At 34.9% G+C, this 20,477-nt stretch overlaps 3 protein-coding genes across 8 annotated transcripts in view; 1 reads left to right on the top strand and 2 right to left on the bottom strand.

Moving 5' to 3' along the window:
* Nucleotides 1-6,991, bottom strand: part of bmp5 (bone morphogenetic protein 5) — a 29,878-nt gene extending 22,887 nt beyond the window's left edge. For 4 of the 5 annotated variants that reach the window (XR_015505048.1, XR_015505047.1, XM_087277716.1 and 1 more), the window contains exon 1: nt 6,289-6,991. Coding sequence is in view for 3 of the 5 variants with exons in the window: in XM_087277716.1 (XP_087133842.1) it covers nt 6,289-6,751 (463 nt within the window). In the remaining 2 variants the exon portion in view is untranslated. 5 annotated transcript variants of the gene reach the window in all.
* Nucleotides 1-20,477, top strand: part of lrrc1 (leucine rich repeat containing 1) — a 593,918-nt gene that overhangs the window by 431,431 nt on the left and 142,010 nt on the right. The window lies entirely within an intron of this gene.
* The window catches only part of col21a1 (collagen, type XXI, alpha 1), a 73,374-nt gene continuing 62,967 nt past the window's right edge, over nt 10,071-20,477 (bottom strand). For both annotated transcript variants that reach the window (XM_087278835.1, XM_087278837.1), the window contains exons 26-30: nt 19,072-19,126; nt 18,048-18,248; nt 15,673-15,750; nt 12,296-13,440; nt 10,071-12,027 (exon numbers count right to left, since the gene is read on the bottom strand). In XM_087278835.1, the coding sequence (XP_087134961.1) occupies nt 13,253-13,440; nt 15,673-15,750; nt 18,048-18,248; nt 19,072-19,126 (522 nt within the window). In that variant the 3' untranslated portion in view covers nt 10,071-12,027; nt 12,296-13,252. The remainder of the gene's footprint in view (nt 12,028-12,295; nt 13,441-15,672; nt 15,751-18,047; nt 18,249-19,071; nt 19,127-20,477) is intronic.

Genomic DNA, 20,477 nt, shown 5'->3' with positions numbered 1-20,477 from the left:
GGTGCCACGCCTAACTAAAATAACGCATAAGTAAAATACTTATGTTTTCTCGTGAGATCAGGCTGATTTAACAGAACCAAAAAGCACAACTTGGTTTACAACAAATTAAGAATCAGTAAATGACAGAATTTAAAAGTTATAAACAAAAATGTCTTGTTGGTATAAGAGTTTTGTTGATATTATTTAAAATACAAAATTATTTGCTCTCCAGTATACTTACTTCCCCTGTTTCTCTTTAACGGAGAGCAGATTTCTTCAGCACATTTCTAAACATAATAGTTTTAATAACTCATCTCTAATAGCTGATTTATTTTCTCTTTGCCATGATGACAGTAAATAATATTAGACTAGATATTCTTCAAGACACTAGTATTCAGCTTAAAGTGACATTTAAAGGCTTCACTAGGGTAATTAGGGTGAAGTTAGTGTAATTAGGCAAGTCATTATATAACAGTGGTATTGTCTGGTGACAATCTAAAACTAATATTGCTCAAGGGGGCAAATAATATTGACCTTAAAATGGCTTTAAAGCAATTAGGAACTGCTTTTATTCTAGCCAAAATAAAACAAATAAGACTTTCTCCAGAAGAAAAAAATATTAAAGGAAATACTGTGAAAAATTCCTCAATCTGTTCAACATCATGTGGGAAATAAGAAAATGATTTTGGAAAAGAGCAAAGGAGCTAATAATTTGGGCTGTAGGTGTTGGAGTAGTCTTCATCTCTCCAGCATTAGCATTATGTCTCCTACATCAGTGAAGTGTGTGTTTGCATGCTGGTGCTGGTGAAAAAGCGCAGCTCCGATAGTTTATCTAGAGTGAAAGTCTGCAGTTACTTAACACGGAGAGGTCAGAGAGCAGGACACACTTACAGCAGCTGGCCAGACTCAACTCCCGCATCCTGGCTGATAATTAACAACAGATCCAGTGCTTTCCGGCCAATAGACAGATACTGCTCAATTAGTTCTGTACATGAGAGCGTTTAACTAGAAAGACAATTTCATTGTGGTTTCTGCGAGGACTTTGAATGCAAACTTAAAGGGAAAGTTCATTTAAAAAAAGGACAATTCTGTCGTCGGGGCATCACGGTACAAAAATGAATACTATGGAAGTCCATGATTGCAGGTTTCCAGCATTCTTCAAAACATCTTCTTTTGTGTTCAACAGAAGAAAGAAACCCATACACTTCACTGAACATGTACAGACACACTGACATCACCTACCTGTAACCATTGACTTCTATAGTATTTGTTTTTCCTACTATGTTCCCTGCTAAGTCAATGGTTACAGGTTTCCAGCATTCTTCAAAACATCTTCTTTTGTGTTCAGCAGAAGTAAGAAACTCATAAATGCACACATACACTTCACTAAACATGAGGCATTAAAGTAGCAGTGTTGTTTATTTGACATCTTCTGTTTATTTTAGTTTTGTCTGCAGTATATTGCCCTATGTTGCATGTGATTTGTTTCTCAGGATAAAGAGACACTGAGAATCACTTTTGGAGGGTTTTGTTGCTTTAAGTTGGTGACGATTGCAACACAACACAATGGTAGTTACATTAGCTCTCTGCAACTCTCACATGGTCGCCCACTGAAGCTAAGCAGGGCTGCGCCCTCCTGGATGAGAGACCACATGGGAAAGCTAGGTTGCTGCCGGAAATGGTGTTAGTTTGGCCAGCAGGGGACGCCCTGTGTGGGTCCTAACGCCCCAGTAAAGTGACGGGGACTCTATATTGCTCAGTGAGTGCCATCTTTCGGATGAGATGTTAAACTGAGGTCCCGACTCTCTGTGGTCGTTTCACCCTGGCATCCTGGCCAAATCTGTCCACTGGCCTCCTAACCATCCCATTATCATAATTGGCTTCATCACTCTGTCTCCTCTCCACCAATCAGCTAGTGTGTGGTGTGAGGTCTGGCGCAATAAGGCTGCCGTCGCATCATCCAGGTGGATGCTGCACACTGGTGGTGGATGAGGAGATTCCCTCTAAAAATGTGTAAAGCGCTTTGTGTGTTTAGAAAAGTGCTATATAAATGTAAGGAATTATTGTTGTTGTGGTTATTTTTATTGACATTATTATTATTATTATTATTAATAATATTATTTTATTATTTTATTATTATTATTATTAATAATAATATTAATGTTATTATTACTGTTGTTGTTATTATTATTATTATTATTTTTTTATTATTATTCCTATTAATATTATTATTAATTTTATTGTTATTATTATTTTTATTATTATTAATTTTATTGTTGTTGTTGTTGTTGTTGTTGTTGTTGTTGTTGTTGTTGTTATTATTATTATTATTTATTATTATTATTAGTTTTATTGTTGTTATTATTATTATTATTATTATTAACATAGTTGTTGTTGTTATTATTATTATTTTTTAATGCTATTATTATTATTATTACTATTAATATTATTATCATTAATTTTATTGTTATTGTTATTGTTATTGTTATTATTATTATTATTATTATTATTAATTTTATTGTTATTATTATTATTGTTGTTAATAATAATTTTATTGTTATTATTATTATTATTATTATTATTATTATTATTAATTTTATTGTTATTGTTGTAATTATTATTATTATTAATGTTATAATTGTTATTATTATTATTGTTGTTATTATTATTATTATTATTATTATTATTAGATGATTATTGAATAATGAAGAAAGTTAACACATTACTTAATATAAGAATGTTCAGTGCATTTGCCTGTCTCCTTATAACTTCTTTCAGGAGCCACCAAACTAGCTCAGAGGTCACGGAGACCTCGAGTGAAACTGAAGGGCTGAGGACTGGAAGCAACCGTTTCTATTGTTTTTACTTTCTAAAATGTCTAAAGTGATTCTGCTATATCACGGTTAATTCTTTCAAAGTGATTCTACTTTTTATTCAAGATAGGCTTTGTGCAGTAAGGATATAACTGCCTGAATGTAGATTTCACCGGTTTTTTACCCAGTTTTGATGAAGACGACTGCTCAGCCTTAGGTAAGAAACAGATTGTACTTTAAGTGTGTGTGTTCTATTTGATTGTGGGTCCGTTTCACAGGTCTGGAGTCAGCTCTAAACAGTCTAGTGGATGTCTGATGTTTATAGGCTTAAGATATTGTTCAGAATTGTACCCACGTGGAAATTTCTATCTGTGTTTTAACCAATCAGGTTAGAACACCTATATGTATGACGCAGTCAATAACATTATGTGAGAGTATAATTGTTATTGATTTGTGAATGGAAGCAGAGCGGCCTAGGAACTCATGGTGAGCTGGCTTCTGCTGATGAAACTGCAGACTATCTTCAGCAAACTTAATTTATTTATTTGAATCTCTGACTCCGGCTCTTCTTCATCTGACAGACTGCTCATTCTTTGGGTTAAAACTGTACATCTACATCCCCCCTACACCATGATATCTTTTCGTTTTGTGTTCAACAGAAGAAAGAGTCATAAAAAGTTTAAAACCACTTGAGTGTAAGTCAATTTCTGGGTGAACTATCCCTTTAATGGAAGAACAAACAAAAAAACATGTCAAGCAAGGGGTCTGGCACCTAAATTAGATTAGCAAAGAAAGAGAGAAGAAAAAAAAAACCATGCTACTGGCACCAGATTTTCCAGATTTGAGTCGTTTTTTTTCCTTCCAGCGCTTTCCTCTGTTCAACAACAGGAAGTAATTAAGGCCAATTATCCTCAGGTCAGACAGTCACTTGATAAGTTTACGTGAACTGCGAGGTCAGAGGTCACAGCTCACACTTATCATCCTATCGCAGCATTCTCCAAACAGCAGTATAAACGCTTGCCTCACGCTTTCGCTATGGTATGCGCATGTATTCTGTCCTCTTTACAGCCACGTTTTTTATTTTCTCTCTAACCTGCAATTGCCTCAGAGTTTCCAGTAACCATGCGGACCTATATATACACCGTTTATAGAGCTTTCAAGGACAGCGTACATGTGGAGGACTATATTTCCAGTTATGTGAAGAATATATATATATATATATCACCTGCTATTTTAACATTTACAGCACTGGGGAAACTAGAGAGAACTCGTTTTGAGATCAAAGCAGATATTAATGGCTAATTATAGTGTTTAATTACAGTAACTATTTGAAAACAGACTTGCTAAAATAGCCTAACAGACGAATTTACAGTCAAAACATCATTAAATAGAGCACAAGGAAATTATCTTGATATGGTCACACTTTACAATAAGATTTCAGTAGTTTGTGTATTTACTAATGTGAACTATTTATGAACAATATTTTTAGAGCATTGATTAATCATGGTTAATTATTTACTAATGCATTATTAACATCCAGACTCATGCTTATTAACTGAATGCACTGTGAGTTAACATGAACTAACAGTGAACGACTGTATTTTCACTATCTAAGATTAACTAACATGAACAAATACTGTAATGTGTTGTTCATTGTTTTTTTTTTTTTTTTTTGCATTATATTAACCAGCACAACCTAATAGTAAAGCCTGAGCATTATTAAACACATTGCATGTAGAAAATGCATTAATTCCAATACACCTTAGTTATGTTTTTTTCACCAGCTTTGTCAGTATATAAATATATCACATTAAATTAAATCAGCTCTTCCAGACTCCAGTGTGTCTTCTAAGTACAATGCAGGCTATAACTGGTGATTTTATAGACTTAATGAAGCACCAAGTATGTAATATTGACTTCCACAGTATTGTAGACATCTACAGGTTTCAGTTTTCTTCAATATATCTTCTCAATCACTTAACAGAAGACAAAAGACAGATTTGAAACCATGTAAGGGAGAGTTTACACTCAATATATATGACATTTAAAGGCTTAACTAGGTTAATTAGGTTAACTAGGCAGGTTAGAGTAATTAGGCATGTTATTGTATAGCGATGGTTATATCGAAAAAAATATATAGCTTAAAGGATCTAATAATTTTGTCCCTAAAATGGATTTAAAAAAAATTAATAACTGCTTTTTTTTTGCCGAAATAAAACAAATAAGACTTTCTCCAGAAGAAAAAAATATTATCAGACATACTGTGAAAATTTCCTTGTGCTGTTAAACACATTTTAGGAAATATTTAAAAAAGAAAAAGAAATTCAAAGGGGGGCTATTAATTCTGACTTCAACTATATATATATATATATATATATATATATATATATATATATATATATATATATATATATATATATATATATATATATATATGTTTTCAGCTTGTTCAAACTACTTATTTAAAAAGAGCTGAAATAACACAAATCTTGATTTTTTTTGTTTTTTTGTGGTGGGACTAAATTGTCTTAAGTTTAATCCACTTAAATTAAAGTTAACTTAATTATTTTTTGTTGGGGGGAAACAACTGTTTATGTGAATCTCTACTTGTTGTACTGTATAAATAGTGAGTGACCTATCCCTTTAAAGCCTCTTCGAGGATCCTTCGCTTTTTAAGAGTGGAGCATATTTTTTTATTATTTAATGTAAACAAAACACTACAGAAGTCCTTCGAGGCCATGCAATATATATTTCTTGTTTTCTCGTGATCATCATATACAAGCATCAAGTTACATGAGGAAGATTCCGGTTTAAAGGCCGGAGTGTTGGCTACATATAGAAAATGTTCGGCCCAATCATACTATTAATAATAATAATAATAATAATAATAATAATAATAATAATAATAATAATAATAATATAAATAAATAAATATTATTATTATTATTAATAATAATAATAATAATACATTTCACTGAAAAAAGTGTTGCATGCAGAACTGTTGCAAACAATTTATTTGTGTTGAATTTAAACAAACAAATTAAGTTTAGTAATGTTCAACTTAATTTGTTTGTTTAAATTCAGCCCAAATAAATTGTTTACAACCTCTTAACGTAAAGAAATTGAGTAAATCTAAGGAATCATCTTTGAATAATTTTTTTCAGTGTTCCTAGAGATGAGGTGTGGCTGGGAAGGCATCTGCTGCGTAAAAAACGTGCCTGACAAGTTGGCAGTTCATTCCGCTGTGGCGACACCAGATTAATAAAGGGACTAAGCCGAAAAGAAAATGTATGAATAAAAACAATAATTATAATAATAGTAATAAATATAATAATAATAATAATAATAATAATAATAATAATAATAAACACATAATTAAATAAAAGCAAAAAATAAGTCGTGATCACAAGAAAACAAAAGAGAAAAAAAAATATTTTAATGCGTGACCTCTTTACACCATAATAAGGACAGAAACTGCCACCCAGCTGACACTTACCTAGATTGACAAAACTCATGACCATGTCCGCATCATTAAGAAAGTTTGTGTCGTGCGCGTTCGCGAGCGGCGGGCTCTGGCTGCTGAGCGGCGCGGCGCGGGAGTGTTGCGGCTGCGGAACACGCGGTGGCGCGCGCGAATATCCGTGCGGAGCTCCGGGCGCACTTTTACGCACTTTCCCCGCGAGCGATTTCCCCAGTATCGCGTTCTCCTCTTCCGTCGTCATCGCGTTGTAGAGATCCAGCATGAAGAGCGGCGCGGACGACGCCTGCTTGCCCGGGGAGAACGGCCTGGGTCGGTGAGGCAAGCCCAGGATGGAGAGGATCTCTCTTTGGATCTCGCGGCGCTCGTGGTTCCGCAAGCGCCTGTAAATAAAGCTCGAGTGCACATGGTTGTCTCCCAAACCGCACTGAACGCCGTGAAGAAAGCCTAAACAGCTCCACAGAAGTCCAAATGTTCTCATCTTGACCAGGATGATGATGCTTTCAGCTGATGATGCTGCTGCTCTCCATGGCGCACCAACTTTCTCCTCCACAAAAGTATTAAATCCTTCTTTAGACTCTGTTTGGACTTCTTTCTTCACTACATCCTCTCTGCTATCATTCAGATTGCTTCGATTAACGCGGTATGTATGTGACTATGCGCGCGCTCTTCACCTGTGAGCAGAAGCGCACTGACTTAAGCGCATCCCTGCATGAGTGCCGAACGCTGAAGTCCGTCCCACACTTTTTAAGGGTTTGCATCCACCTCTAGCGGTCGTGTATAGCCTATAAAGCATGGTTTGACCCGGGGCATGAACGCAAGCTCACCGTGAAATGAGAGACACTTGATATTTGAGCGCTTTCGTGATTAGTCAAAGGAAAAGCGCAGGCGGACACACATACACACACACACACACACACACACACACACACACACACACACACACACACACACACACACCTGTCAGCTTTATTTCAGCTGCAGCAGCTTCTATTCGCGCACTCAGGGCACTTTAGAGTAAGTGGTTTGGCCCTGGTTGGCACTGGCTTTGTTTGGGGCTTCTGTTATTGTTGTTTTTAACTTATTAAAGAGGAAACGCGAATGCAGCCGTGAGAAGGCAACACATATTTACTAGTACAGGAGGATCGTTATTGGATTTGTATATGCAAAATTAGTAAATTGTATATTTACTGTATTTACTGTAATATTTCTGAGCTAGAGCTGATGGCGAAGAAATTTAGTCAGAAATGCTTTTATTTTTTAAAACAATTCATTAATAATAATAATAATAATAAGTTAATAAATATAATAATGGTGAAACAAATAACAACAGCAAAACACAATACTAATAATAATAATAACAAAGTAATAAATAATTTAAAAATAAAGTATGATGAATATAATAATAATAATAAAACAGAATATAAATAATAATAATAAAAATACACAATAATAATAATAATAATAAAATACAATAAAATATATTAATTAAAATAAATTACAATAAAATAATAATTTTAAAACATAATAATAATTCTAATAATACTTATTATTACTATTATTATTGGTGGTTCATTCTGCTGTAGCGACCCCGGATTAATAAAGGGACTAAGCCGAAAAGAAAATGAATAAATGTATTATTATTATTATTATTATTATTATTATTATTATTATTATTATTATTATTATTATTATTATAAATTAATAAAAACAAGGAATGGTAAAAAAACTTCAAAACAATATTAATAACAACAACAACAATAATAATAACAATAACAACAATAATAATAGTGATAATAATAATAATAAAGTAATAAATTATTAAAAAAAGTGAGATGAAAACGATAATAATAATAATGATGTTAAAACACAACGATAATAATAATAATAATGAGAAGAATAATAAAATTAAATAAAAAAATAATATATTAATAAAAATAAATTCTGATATAATAATACCAATAACAATAATAATAAAATTAAGAATAATAATAATAATCACAATAATACATTGTTAAAAGTAAAGTATGATGAAAATGATAATAATAATAATAATAATAATAATAATAATAATAATAATAATAACAATAATAATAATAATAATAATATATTCCTAAAAATAAATTCTGATAAAATAGTAATAATAATAAAAATTATAATAATAATGTTAATTATAGTTATGACTATTATCAATTATGTCATGATTTACAGAAAGCAAAATATACGTTGTGTGCATAATAAATATTAAATAATATATAACGAATATAATTTGTTTATTATTCATTCATTCATTTTCTTTTCGGCTTAGTCCTTTTATTAATCAGCGGTTGCCACAGCGGAATGAACCGCCAACTTATCCAGCACATGTTTTACGCAGCGGCTGCCCTTCCAGCCGCAACCCATCTCTGGGAAACATCCACACACACACACACTCATACACTACAGACAATTTAGCCTATACCCAATTCACCTGTACCGCATGTCTTTGGACTGTGGGGGAAATCGGAGCACCCGGAGGAAACCCACGCGAAGGCAGGGAGAACATGCAAACTCCACACAGAAACACCAACTGACCCAATCCCAATTTGTTTAATATATTTAAACAAAATAACTAAATCTTAATTATATCTTGAAAAGGGATCACTGGATGAGGTAGGCCTGTTACAATTCTTCAAATAAATTAAAAATACATAGATGCGTATTGTCTTCTGAAATCTTTATACTTTGCCCGTGTTTTATATCTGCACAGTCCAGCTATGGTGAATTTCACCTATAATTCGACTTGTTTATTTTTTACAAGTTATTTAAAGTTTTAAAGTAGACACATTACCTGCTACTGTGGTACTGTGTATACTGTATTAACTGTAATGCAACATAAATAAATATCTCCCTCAAATATGATATAAAGAGATTGACTTCAAGTGATCTGATAAAGACCTTCAGCTTTATTCGAAAACATTTGAAATATACAAAAGAGCAACAGCGACATCTATAGGACTGAATATGAGAAACAGCAGAATTACAGCGGGCGAGTTTTCTTCAGCAATCAGTTAACAATATTACTCCATCAGTTCTTAATTATGGTATTTTGATTTAATGTTGTGATTTGAGGTTAGATTTGTAACCAAGAAATTGTGAGTAGAACATTGTTTTAATTTGGGATTGTTTGCATGTTGTAGGAATCCTATGGTACAATGCTTTATACACACACTTGTTTATTTTTTTACTTGTTGTATTTATATGTATTTGAATCATTCTTATTTAAAAATTTATTTTATTATTTTTTTGTTTATTTTATTTTATTTATATTTTTATTATTTATTTATTTTTTTATTTTTTCACTTATTTTATTTATATATATGTTAATTGCTTTATATTTAAATATTTAATAATTTTTTATATATATATAATTATTTTATTTATTTTATTCATTTTCTTATTATTTATTTATTTTATTTCTTATTTATTTCATTTATATTTATTTGTTATTATTTATTTAATTTCTATTTATTGTATTTATATTAACTTTATTTTTTATTTCAATATTTAATTTTTTATATATTTTTATTTATTTTCTATTTATTTGGTTAATATTTTTTATCATTTATTTGTTTATTAATTTTTTTTATTTACTTCTAATTATTTTTTTAATAATTTCTAATTAATGTTTTTTGTTTATTGCATTTACATTTATTTATTTTAATTGTTTTATTTAAATATTTAATTATTTATTTATTTTATTTATTTTAATTATTATTTATTTATTCTCAACATACAAATCAACAACAGCAGAAACAATAATAATAAAAAAAGATTTAATCAATATTATCAAAAGTCATTTGAACACATACAAGTTATAAAAAAAGAGAAGAAGAGCTGTAACTGATATCAGTTCTTATAAATAACAGAAAAGAAATGTACATTTATGGGAAGGTGTGCTTCATTACACTCGACTACACACCCTTTATCAAGAAAAACACTAATCATTATTTCTATGCCATTTACTATAGATATTATCTAATCACTTACATATGTAATGTTGTTCCCAAAATCTGGAAACATCACATAATAAAAAATTTAAAAAAAGCGTGACCCAGATCTGCAAAAGATGTAGAATTTACAGGAATTGTAGTTTTTGTATTAATTGAAATTCTACTTATATATCAGCAAATATAAATTCATTCATTTTCTTTTCAGCTTATTTGCTTTATTAATCTGGGGTCGCCACAGCGGAATGAACTGCCAACTTATCCAGCATGATTTTATGCAGTGGATGCCCCTCCAGCATCCCTTTCCCATGTCTGGGAAACATCCACACACACTCATTCACACACACACTCATAAACTACGTACAATTTAGCCTACCCATTTCACCTGTACCACATGTCTTTGCACTGTGGGGGAAAGCAGAGCACCCGGAGGAAACCCACACGAACACAGGTAGAACAAACTCCACACAGAAACGCCAACTGACCCAGCCGAGGTTTGAACCAGGTGACTAATTGTTCATATAATTATTAAGTGTACAATTCCTCTAATTTTTACCTGTTTTCCTGACCCTGGTTGTGCTTTTTTTTAATTAAGTGATACTTCCAGATTTTGTGCACAGCACTACAAGCACCTTTGAAGAACCTTTAACATCCATGGAACGTTTTCAATGCACAAATGCTTCTTTGCACTATACAATATTTCTTTACATACACTGAAAAAAAAGATTCATTTGATTTACTAAAATTAAGGTCAGTGATTGTGTAACCCCGCCAATCCTACGCCACCCAACCCGCTCCGGGCTGGTATCGTCCTGGCAACTTCCCACATGGGAGTCGGCTCCTTTAACAAGGAGACCATGGCCTCTAGTGTGTGTGGCTAGAGCACAGTTAGAGGTCAGAGGAGTGAGGTTTACCTGCACAACACACACTAGCTGGCCTCCGTTACAATTGCAAACAATTGATACTGGCTGAGTTTAAACAAAGGAAGTTGAACATTACTCAGGCCCCGTTTACACTAGTGCATTTAGTTTGAAAACGGCTTTTAGATCGAAAGCGATCCGCATCCACACTAGTGTTTCTGAACATATCTACATCCACACTAGGCCATCAAAAACGTATATCACTTGACCATTCGCGCACTCTAGGCATGCGCGTTTTAGCGGATGTATGCCGCCGCTGTAGTAAAAAAGGCAGAGTTTAACTGCACAATGGCGCCTAAAACAGACAATAGTGCAAACAACGCTCCCATTTCTGTGTCCATGTTGTTGTTTACAGTGAAGACTGGTCTGCTGTCTTCCGGTAGCGTTAAAGCCATGTGTTATAGTCATGTGGTAGGGGCTTGACGAATAAGGGAAGGATACGCAATGACACAAAAGCCCCAATCAGCTAGCGAATCTCAGCAGCCCCGCCTCCGTTTTCAGATGTCTCCGTTTTCCCTCATCCACACTGAGACGGAGCAGCAGCGCTTCAGAATGTAAACAGCCTCTCCAGCGTTTCCAAAACGCTCCGTTTTCGGCGCTCGAAAACTCCGGCGTAGTGTGGACGGATGGCGTAACCGTAGTAAAACGTATGCGTTTTCAAACTGAAACGTATTAGTGTAAACAAGGCCTCAGTTTGTTTGTTTAAATTCATTCATAAACATTGTTTGCAAGCACTCACCTTGAAAAAAAATAGTAAATCCAATTAATCATTTTTTTTTTTCAGTGAGAAAAGTGGATTTTCATTGGTCTAAATATGATATGGGAACCCTTTTACCACACACACCAGCCTGATCTCACGAGAAAACGTATGTATTTTACGTTTTGCCAGTTTAGTGGCTAATTCGTACGAATTCGTACGATTTCAGTCGTACGAAATGATACGATTTTAAAAAGGAGGCGTGGCACCTAACCCCACCCCTAACCCCAACCGTCATTGGGGGAAAAGCAAATCGTACTAAATTGTACGAATTAGATCGTACGAATTCATACGAATTAGCCACTAAATGAAAAAGTTACGAATTGCCGTGAGATTGTGTTGCACACACACACACACACACACACATTACCAAAAGACATCAGTATTACTTAGAAGTCATTGTTGAAGCGTCGTTGAAGAACTCCTAAAACTCTCAAGACAAACTTGCAAGCAGCAAAAAAAAAAAAAAAAGCCCAACCAGAAAAACAAAGATGATCGCAAAACAGACAGGAAATCTGGCATGAAGAACACAATGAGATGATTAGCTGGCGATGGTTGATTGGGAGCGAAAAACTGAGGAGGTTTGTTGAACCGTAGGTAGAATCTCCAGAAATCCTCACACTGGATGATTTTTCACAAGCGTTCGGATGCGTTCGGTTCCTCCAGACTATAATAAATCATGGCCCAGGATGGAGTCATGGACAGCGGGTGGTTTTAAAGAGGACCTATTATGCAGAAATCACTTCTAGAGGGTGTTTAAATGCAGTTGATGGTGAATATATTCAGCTTCTAACGGCAAACATTTATTAATCCTATTGTTTATAATCAGTCTTGATGAAAACAGAAACACTTTGATTGACATTCTCCCTTTGTATGATGTCATAAGTGGGGAAAGCCCCGCCCCCTAATGACCATCGCTCTCTCATTAGCAAAAGACCTCAGTTTTGTTTTTGAATCTGCCACTATGGTGACACACAGGCATTTGTAGCTCCGCCCTCTTTTGAAAAGAGCCCAATCTCATTTGAATTTAAAGCGACAGTCACCAAAATGACACAATTAGGATCAACCTAAACGGCGGAGGGTTATTAAACATTGTTTGTGTGGTATTTTGAGCTGAACTTCACTACACACACTTTTGTAAATCAGGGCATGATAGGTCCCCTTTAATGTAGGCAGCGTCATCTTATTATTTACACTTATTCGAGGTACTTCATGCGTCCGCGAGTGTGCGAGACACTCAGATATGATCATCCTGAGATTGGCTGTGTGTGTTTTTTTCTTTCTCCTCCAGCGCTGCGTCCAGACTGTCTGCATTGTCAATAGTTTGGCCCTTTACTGAAGGGATCCCTCCGTATCATCGCGCCGTAGCACATGGCCGGATGGCAGATTCCGGGCTGACCTGGCTCTCCGCTTTGACCTCGCTTGCCTTCCTTGCCTTCGTGGCCAGGTGAGCCTGGTTTACCTGCTTGACCTGGTTTTCCGACCCCTGCTGGACCTGTCGGACCTGGAACATTATACAGCTGATGTCAGAATTATTTAACGGAGAGCAGATTTCTTCAGCACATTTCTAATCATAATAGTTTTAATAACTCATCTCTAATAACTGATTTATTTTCTCTTTGTCATGATGACAGTAAATAATATTAGACTAGATATTCTTCAAGACACTAGTATTCAGCTTAAAGTGACATTTAAAGGCTTCACTAGGGTAATTAGGGTAAAGTTAGGGTAATTAGGCAAGTCATTGTATAACAGTGGTTTGTTCTGGAAACAATCCAAAACTAATATTGCTTAATGGGGCGAATAACATTGACCCTAAAATGGGTTTTAAAAAAATTAAGAACGGCTTTTATTCTAGCCAACATAAAACAAAAAAGACTTTTTCCAGAAGAAAAAATACTACAGGAAATACTGTGAAAAATTCCTGAATCTGTTCAACATAATTTGGGAATTATGTGATAAAGAAAAGAAAAATCTACAGGAGGGAGAATAATTCTGACTTCAGCTGTACATTATAGATAGTCAGGCTTTATTTTAAAGGGGTGTCATTATGCTTTTTAAGCTTTCAGCTTCCTATAATGCCTACTGTTGCAATTTGAGCATTAATAAAAAAAAATAAATGTGCAAAATAAATAAATAAATAAATAATACATAATTAAATAAATAATATGCTTTGCAATAAAATAAAATAAGAAATATAAAATAAAGTAAAAAAAACAAGACAAAATTAAATTATTAAATGAATTCATCATTATATAATTAAGTTAATTGAACTAAATTTAATAAATTAAAAAAATTAGACACTTCTTGAAAATACAATTAAGTATTCATCCATTAGAGTAAAGTTTTAATAATTGTTATATTATTCTATGAAGATCTGAGTTCATTCATTTATTAATTTTCCTTCGGCTTAGTCACTTTATTCATCAGTGGTCTCCACAGTGGAATGAACCACCAACCTATCCAGCATATGTTTTACGCAGCGGATGCCCTTCTAGCTGCAACCCAATACTGGGAAACACCCATACACACTCACATTCACACACACTCATGCACTACGGCCAATTTAGTTTATTCACTGAGTAAAACATGCAGGATGACTTGGTGGTTCATTCCACTGATAATAAAGGGACTAAGCCGAAAGAAAATGAATAAATCTATGAATGAATTTTATTTTATGCCAAAAAAAGACATTTAAACCGAGGATTATCAAGTTTTCCCTCAAACCTGTATTTTCTGATTTTGCAGTATAGGTGTGTTGTTGCCACTGATTTATATATAGAATTAGATGCTCATGATGTAATATAAAGTGAAGTCACTAAGCCGCCATATTGGTATTCCCTAGTATGTTCACATATTCTATTGAGTTTAAGGAAATATGCTCTCTTTGTAGGCTGTCATTTTAAAAACAAAACACTGTCCTAAGGTCTGTCGTCTCCAAAACATGTGCATCGTTATATATTTGTGAGCTGTTCTGCTACTAATTAAAGATAGAGCTTCTTCTGAGCTCTTGGTTAACAGCAGGTGGCAGTAATGTGTAATTGTAAATCACTGTGGCCACATTCTCACTTCCAAAATGCAAATAAAAAAACCTGTAAACAAACCACATTTCAATATATTTTTTTGCAAGATTATTTCAAAGACTGCTTTCATATACTTATAAAAAAAAGTGGAGAAATGAAGAAGTTTTGCTTTAAATGTTAAGCATTTTATGTTCTGTTTCTGGGTGACACGGTGGCTCAGTGGTTTGCACTGTCGCCTCACAACAAGAAGATCGCTGGTTCGAGTCCACACTGGACCAGTTGGCAATTCTGTGTGGAGTTTGCATGCTCTCCCCATGCATTTATTTACCTTTGGCTTATTTATCAGGGGTCGCCACAGCGGAATGACCTGCCAACTAATCCAGCAAATGTTTTACGCAGCGGATGCCCTTCCAGCCACAAGCCAGTACTAGGAAGCACCAATACACACTCAAATTCACACACTCATACACTACGGCCAACTTAATTAATAAATTCCCCTATAGCTCGTGTTTGGACTGTGGGGGAAACCGGAACACCCGGAGGAAACCCACGCCAACACGAGGAGATCATGCAAACTCCACACAGATGACAGAGCTGGGACTCGAACCAACAAACTTTTTGCTGTGAGGCGAAAGTGCTAACCACTTCGCCCCAGGAAACATCCCCACTTAAATGTTCAGCTATAAAGTGATAGTAATGCTGCATCTGCTCACCTGGTGGTCCTGGTAGACCTGGGTCCCCGATTACTGACCGTCCTTGACTCCCTTTATCACCCTTTTCCCCTGGATCACCTAAACCGAAAGATAAACAAACCAAATCAAAAACATTTTCCATAGATTTTGCTAAAACGTGAATGATACTGTATACAACAAATGTGTAATTTACAGTAAACTGAAAGTAATTTCGTATATAACAGCTTCAAATAAAGTACTGTCATACATGCTGACTGTCCTGATGAATTTTGGTGATGTAAATACAGTTGAAGTCAGAATAATTCTGCATATTTTTGTTTCCCAATTTCTGTTTAACGGAGATAAAATTTCAACACATTTCTAATCATAATAGTTTAATTAACTCATTTCTAATAACTGATTCATTTTATCTTTGCCATGATGACAGCACATAATATTAGACTAGATATTGTAACGTGAAGTGCCGCTAAAACAAGAGGTGCGGATACAAATGCAGAATCTTTATTTAGTCAATTGAGGAGCAAACAGATGTATGAGGGCAATCCAGAGTTGTGGTCAGTAAACAGGCAGAAGGTCAGCAGGCAACGTACATTGTTACATTAAAGAACATATTAATTATTTGTTCATTTATTATATATATATATATATATATATATATATATATATATATATATATATATATATATATATATATATATATTATATATATAGATTTGTGTTTTGTTTATGCATTTGGAGCTGATGTTGTGTTGCGCGCTGTGGAGCATGTGCAGGTCTCTCTCTCCCTCTGGAGCTGCGCTTGATTGCGGTCCAGCTGTGTTGTGAGTGGGAGGGTATATAAGCTGGAGGACAGGAACAAAGGACGGATCTTTCTGCTCGGCGCAGGTCGCAAATCTCCGTCGTCGTCGTTGTTCTGAGCGTCTCCTATCTCCTGCCCCAGATTGTTGGTTGACTTACTGGTGTGATTGATTGATTTCTTTAGCTGACAATTTAATTCTTTTCTAAACTGCTCGCCATTAGATCTGAGCCTGTGTGCTTTTCACTTATTAAATATATATATATCATTTTGGTTTTAAACAGAAGCGGTAAGTTGGGAATTGCCATTTACTTTAAAAACATTTTCTCCTGGTTTGTGGCAGCGAGGGAGAAAGGGAAGTTTGTTGTAATTTTATTTGCGATACTTTTTATTTGGTATGTTAGAAATATTTTCCCGCAAGTTAGCTGACTTTTTGTTTATTATTTTGGCCTGGATTCCCTTCCGATGGGATGCTTCTAATATCTTTGTTGTCTAAGAAAATAATGAACCTTGTTACTTCTTGATAAATGTTGTGATCATTGTTAGTTGGGACAGGAGAAAGGGAAAACCCTAAATTGAGTATTTAAGTTTAATTCATTTATTTATTTACTCTCTTGTTATTGTTCCCACCAACCCTAAACTGGTCGGGACGTAACAATTGGGGGCTCGTCCGCTCGTTTGCTCGATAGTTTTTTCTTTAAAAATTAGCTTGGCTGTTTTTAGTAGGGGAGGAGCTTAAGTAAACTTTAAATGGATTTTGATCTAATTAAGTTTTCTCTCTTGCCCACGTTAGAGGAATATGATAGGTGTAGAAAAAAAGATTTAATTCTAATAGCGGAGTTAACAGTTTCAAAAGAACAAAAAAAGCAGGTTATAAAAGATGAGTTGTACATCAAGTTGGTGGAGGCCGGCGTTTGGCCTAGTCGCGCTGTAGAGGGTTCCGACAAACAAGGCGAAAGTCAAAACACATGGCAAAACAAGGTAAGGAAAATGCGTCGTAATGTTCACATACAGTTCAACAAGACTCAGCCATGAAGTGTGTGTGTGCGCTGTAATTAAAGTCCACGTAATCAGTTCGTAATGATCCTCCGGCTGTGAGAGTGTAATCATTCAGGATTAGGAACCGTTTGTGTGTGTGTGTGTGTGTGGTGCATGACTGGATATTGTAGTCTGTAAATGGCGGATTTGTAGTCATTTAGCGATCTGCAGCCACTTGATCACTGGTGATCATAACAGATATTCTTCAAGACACTAGTGTTCAGTTTAAAGTGACATGTAAAGGCTTCACTAGGGTAATTAGAGTAAAGTTAGGGTAATTAGGCAAGTCATTGTATAACAGTGGTTTGTTCTGGAGACAATCCAAAACTAATAATGCTTAAGGCGGCGAATAACATTGAGCTTAAAATGGGTGATTAAATAAAATAAAACTGCTTTTCTTCTAGCTGAAATAAAACAAATAATATTTTCTCCAGTAGAAAAAATGTTATAGGAAATACTGTGAAAAATTCCTGAATCTGTTCATTGTTGTTTGGGAAATATTTGAAAAATCTCAGGAGAGCGAATCATTTTGACTGCAGTGTTGTGTGTATTATGTCTGTACCTTTCATGCCAGGAACCCCAGGCCGTCCCGGTAAACCCCGTTGACCCTGCAGCCCGTTGGATCCAGAAAGTCCAGGGAATCCTCGGGGGCCATGCGGGCCAGGTGTCCCCACAGGCCCCGGGGGTCCCACACGCGTGTAGCAGTGCTCACAGCTCCGGTGCTGACTGTGCTGAGAGCTCAAGAGAAGAGCTGGGATCTCCGCTGGAAAACACCATCAGATTTCTCATCAATATACAGGTTTGAAAACTGAAGTCCGCATGAACTGAAAGCTGCGACCATTTTTTGTTTTCGAACTGTGACCCAGTTCCTAGAACAGGGGTCACCAATCCTGGTCCTGGACTGCCGGTGTCCCTGCAGGGTTTAGCTCCAACTTGCCTCAACACACCTGCCTGGATGTTTCAAGTATACCTGTTAAGATCTTGATTAGCTCTTATTATTTCAGGTGTGTTTGATTAGGGTTGGAGCTAAAATCTGCAGGACACCGGCCCTCCAGGAACAAGTTTGGTGATCCCTGTCCTAGAAAAATGGAATATTAAATAACAAAACAGTGGGCGTGGCTTGTTTTTTTCCACTGCGAGATGATTGGATGTAGTAAAGTAGGCATTTTATTCAGGAAGATAGGGAAAGGGGTTTGGGGACGATTATTATAGCCCAGCTGACTCCTCCTCCTCACCATTTCTGTTGTGATGTCAAAACTGGAGGGGCGTGGTTAAGTAAGTTAGCCACGCTTAACACCTCAGAGAGACATAATGTGAGAATTTCGTAAATCTACTGTCTACATTTTTTTGTGAATCTTAAATATATTAATTGCGGTACATTTTGTTGTACGTTTCAGATGGCTAATCCACTAGAGGGCGCTGTCTGCATTCTTGGAAATCCATTACTCAGGAAATGGTTTTGTGCGTTTCATATGATGAGTCCACTAGAGGGTGCTGTGCAGAGGCAAGTTCAAAACAGAAAAAAAAAATACAGAACAAAAAAATTATGATAATGAAAAATATTGGAGATACTTATGTGTACTCACATCGGAGGATGTCTCTGCAGATCTGCTGGATGTGCTGCTCAGACATTTCTCTGCCCTGAAAAACACACAGTCACTACAACAGGTCTTTCTGTCCAAGTGTCCAGCTGACAATAGCATGCTTTTCTAACATTTCCATAGGTTATAAATACATTACTAGGCATGTGATTAGCCAAGGGCAAAAAGGAAGGGATGGCAAATAGCCTACAATGTTGAAAACAAAATGTTTAATCAATTATAATCCACAAGTCAACAGTAGCGGGCTAAATACAAAAACCTCACAAGAAATATTTTCCTAACGTACATATTTCACACTAGGCCACATAAAATACAGACCATCATCACAATAGATTGCCAGTTTTAGTTTTATAATGGAGTGGAAATGGAGTGTTTCAAAAACCAGGACACATTTTTAGTCATGAAACCAATTCAGCTAAAATGGCGGAGGACATTGAACAGCATTTGTTTTAGATGCTGTTCATTTAAATATCATTAAAGCATTAGCTCACCCAGAAATTATATCAATAATTACTCACCTTCATGTCGTTTCAACCCCCTGAGAACTTGATTCAATATCTGAACACACATGAAGATATTTTTGATGAAATCTGAGAGCTCCCTTAAATTATGGAACTAATATAATGCCAAAACAATCTGAATTAGAATTGTGTTCATTTGAATTGTTGACGATTGTAATTGAATAAATCTGAAATGTTATATGCCGTTACAAATGTTTTGGATTTGAATTTCTTAATTTGAATTCGAATTTCATAACACAAACATTGAACAACTGAAATTTTAGACAACTGAATTTTTCAGGGCTGATTTTTTATGGACATATTTTAAAACTTCAGATTTTTTGAGTTCTGAATTCGTAAACTGTAGATATTGGGTTTATTAAAATACAGTTCCAAATTTTCAAGATGAGGTAATTCAGAACATCAAATTCAATATTTTAAAATTCAAAACCAGAAATTTAGATGGTGAAATTCAGATTCAGCCTAAAGTATATTATATTTCACATGCTCAATATTCAAGTAATGAAATTAAAATTCAAGAAATTCAAATTCAATTTTTTTTCGGCATATAAACATTCAGATTTATTCAATTACAACTGTCAATTATTCAAATGAATACAATTCCAATTCAGATTGTTTTGGCATATTATTAGCTCCATACTCATCCTCCATAGACAGCAAGGGTCCCAAAATGTTAAAAGAACTTTGTCCGAACAGTCCATGTTACTTCTGCGGTTCAACTGTAATCCCACAAAGCCCTAAGAACAGTTTCATGCACCAAAAAAGCTGCCGATTCTTCTGTGTCCGGTCAGGTTGTGTGTTTACTGCAGGCATTTTGCTTGTGTGTTTGACTGCTGACTCTAATGGTTATAAGCTGTATTATCCATATTA

Source organism: Danio rerio, chromosome 13, assembly GCF_052040795.2.
Source record: "Danio rerio strain M-AB ecotype USA chromosome 13, GRCz13ab, whole genome shotgun sequence".
In the NCBI taxonomy this organism is placed as follows: Eukaryota; Metazoa; Chordata; class Actinopteri; order Cypriniformes; family Danionidae; genus Danio; species Danio rerio.
Note: the sequence above shows the minus strand (reverse complement) of the source record. Positions and strands in the feature narration are given on the sequence as shown.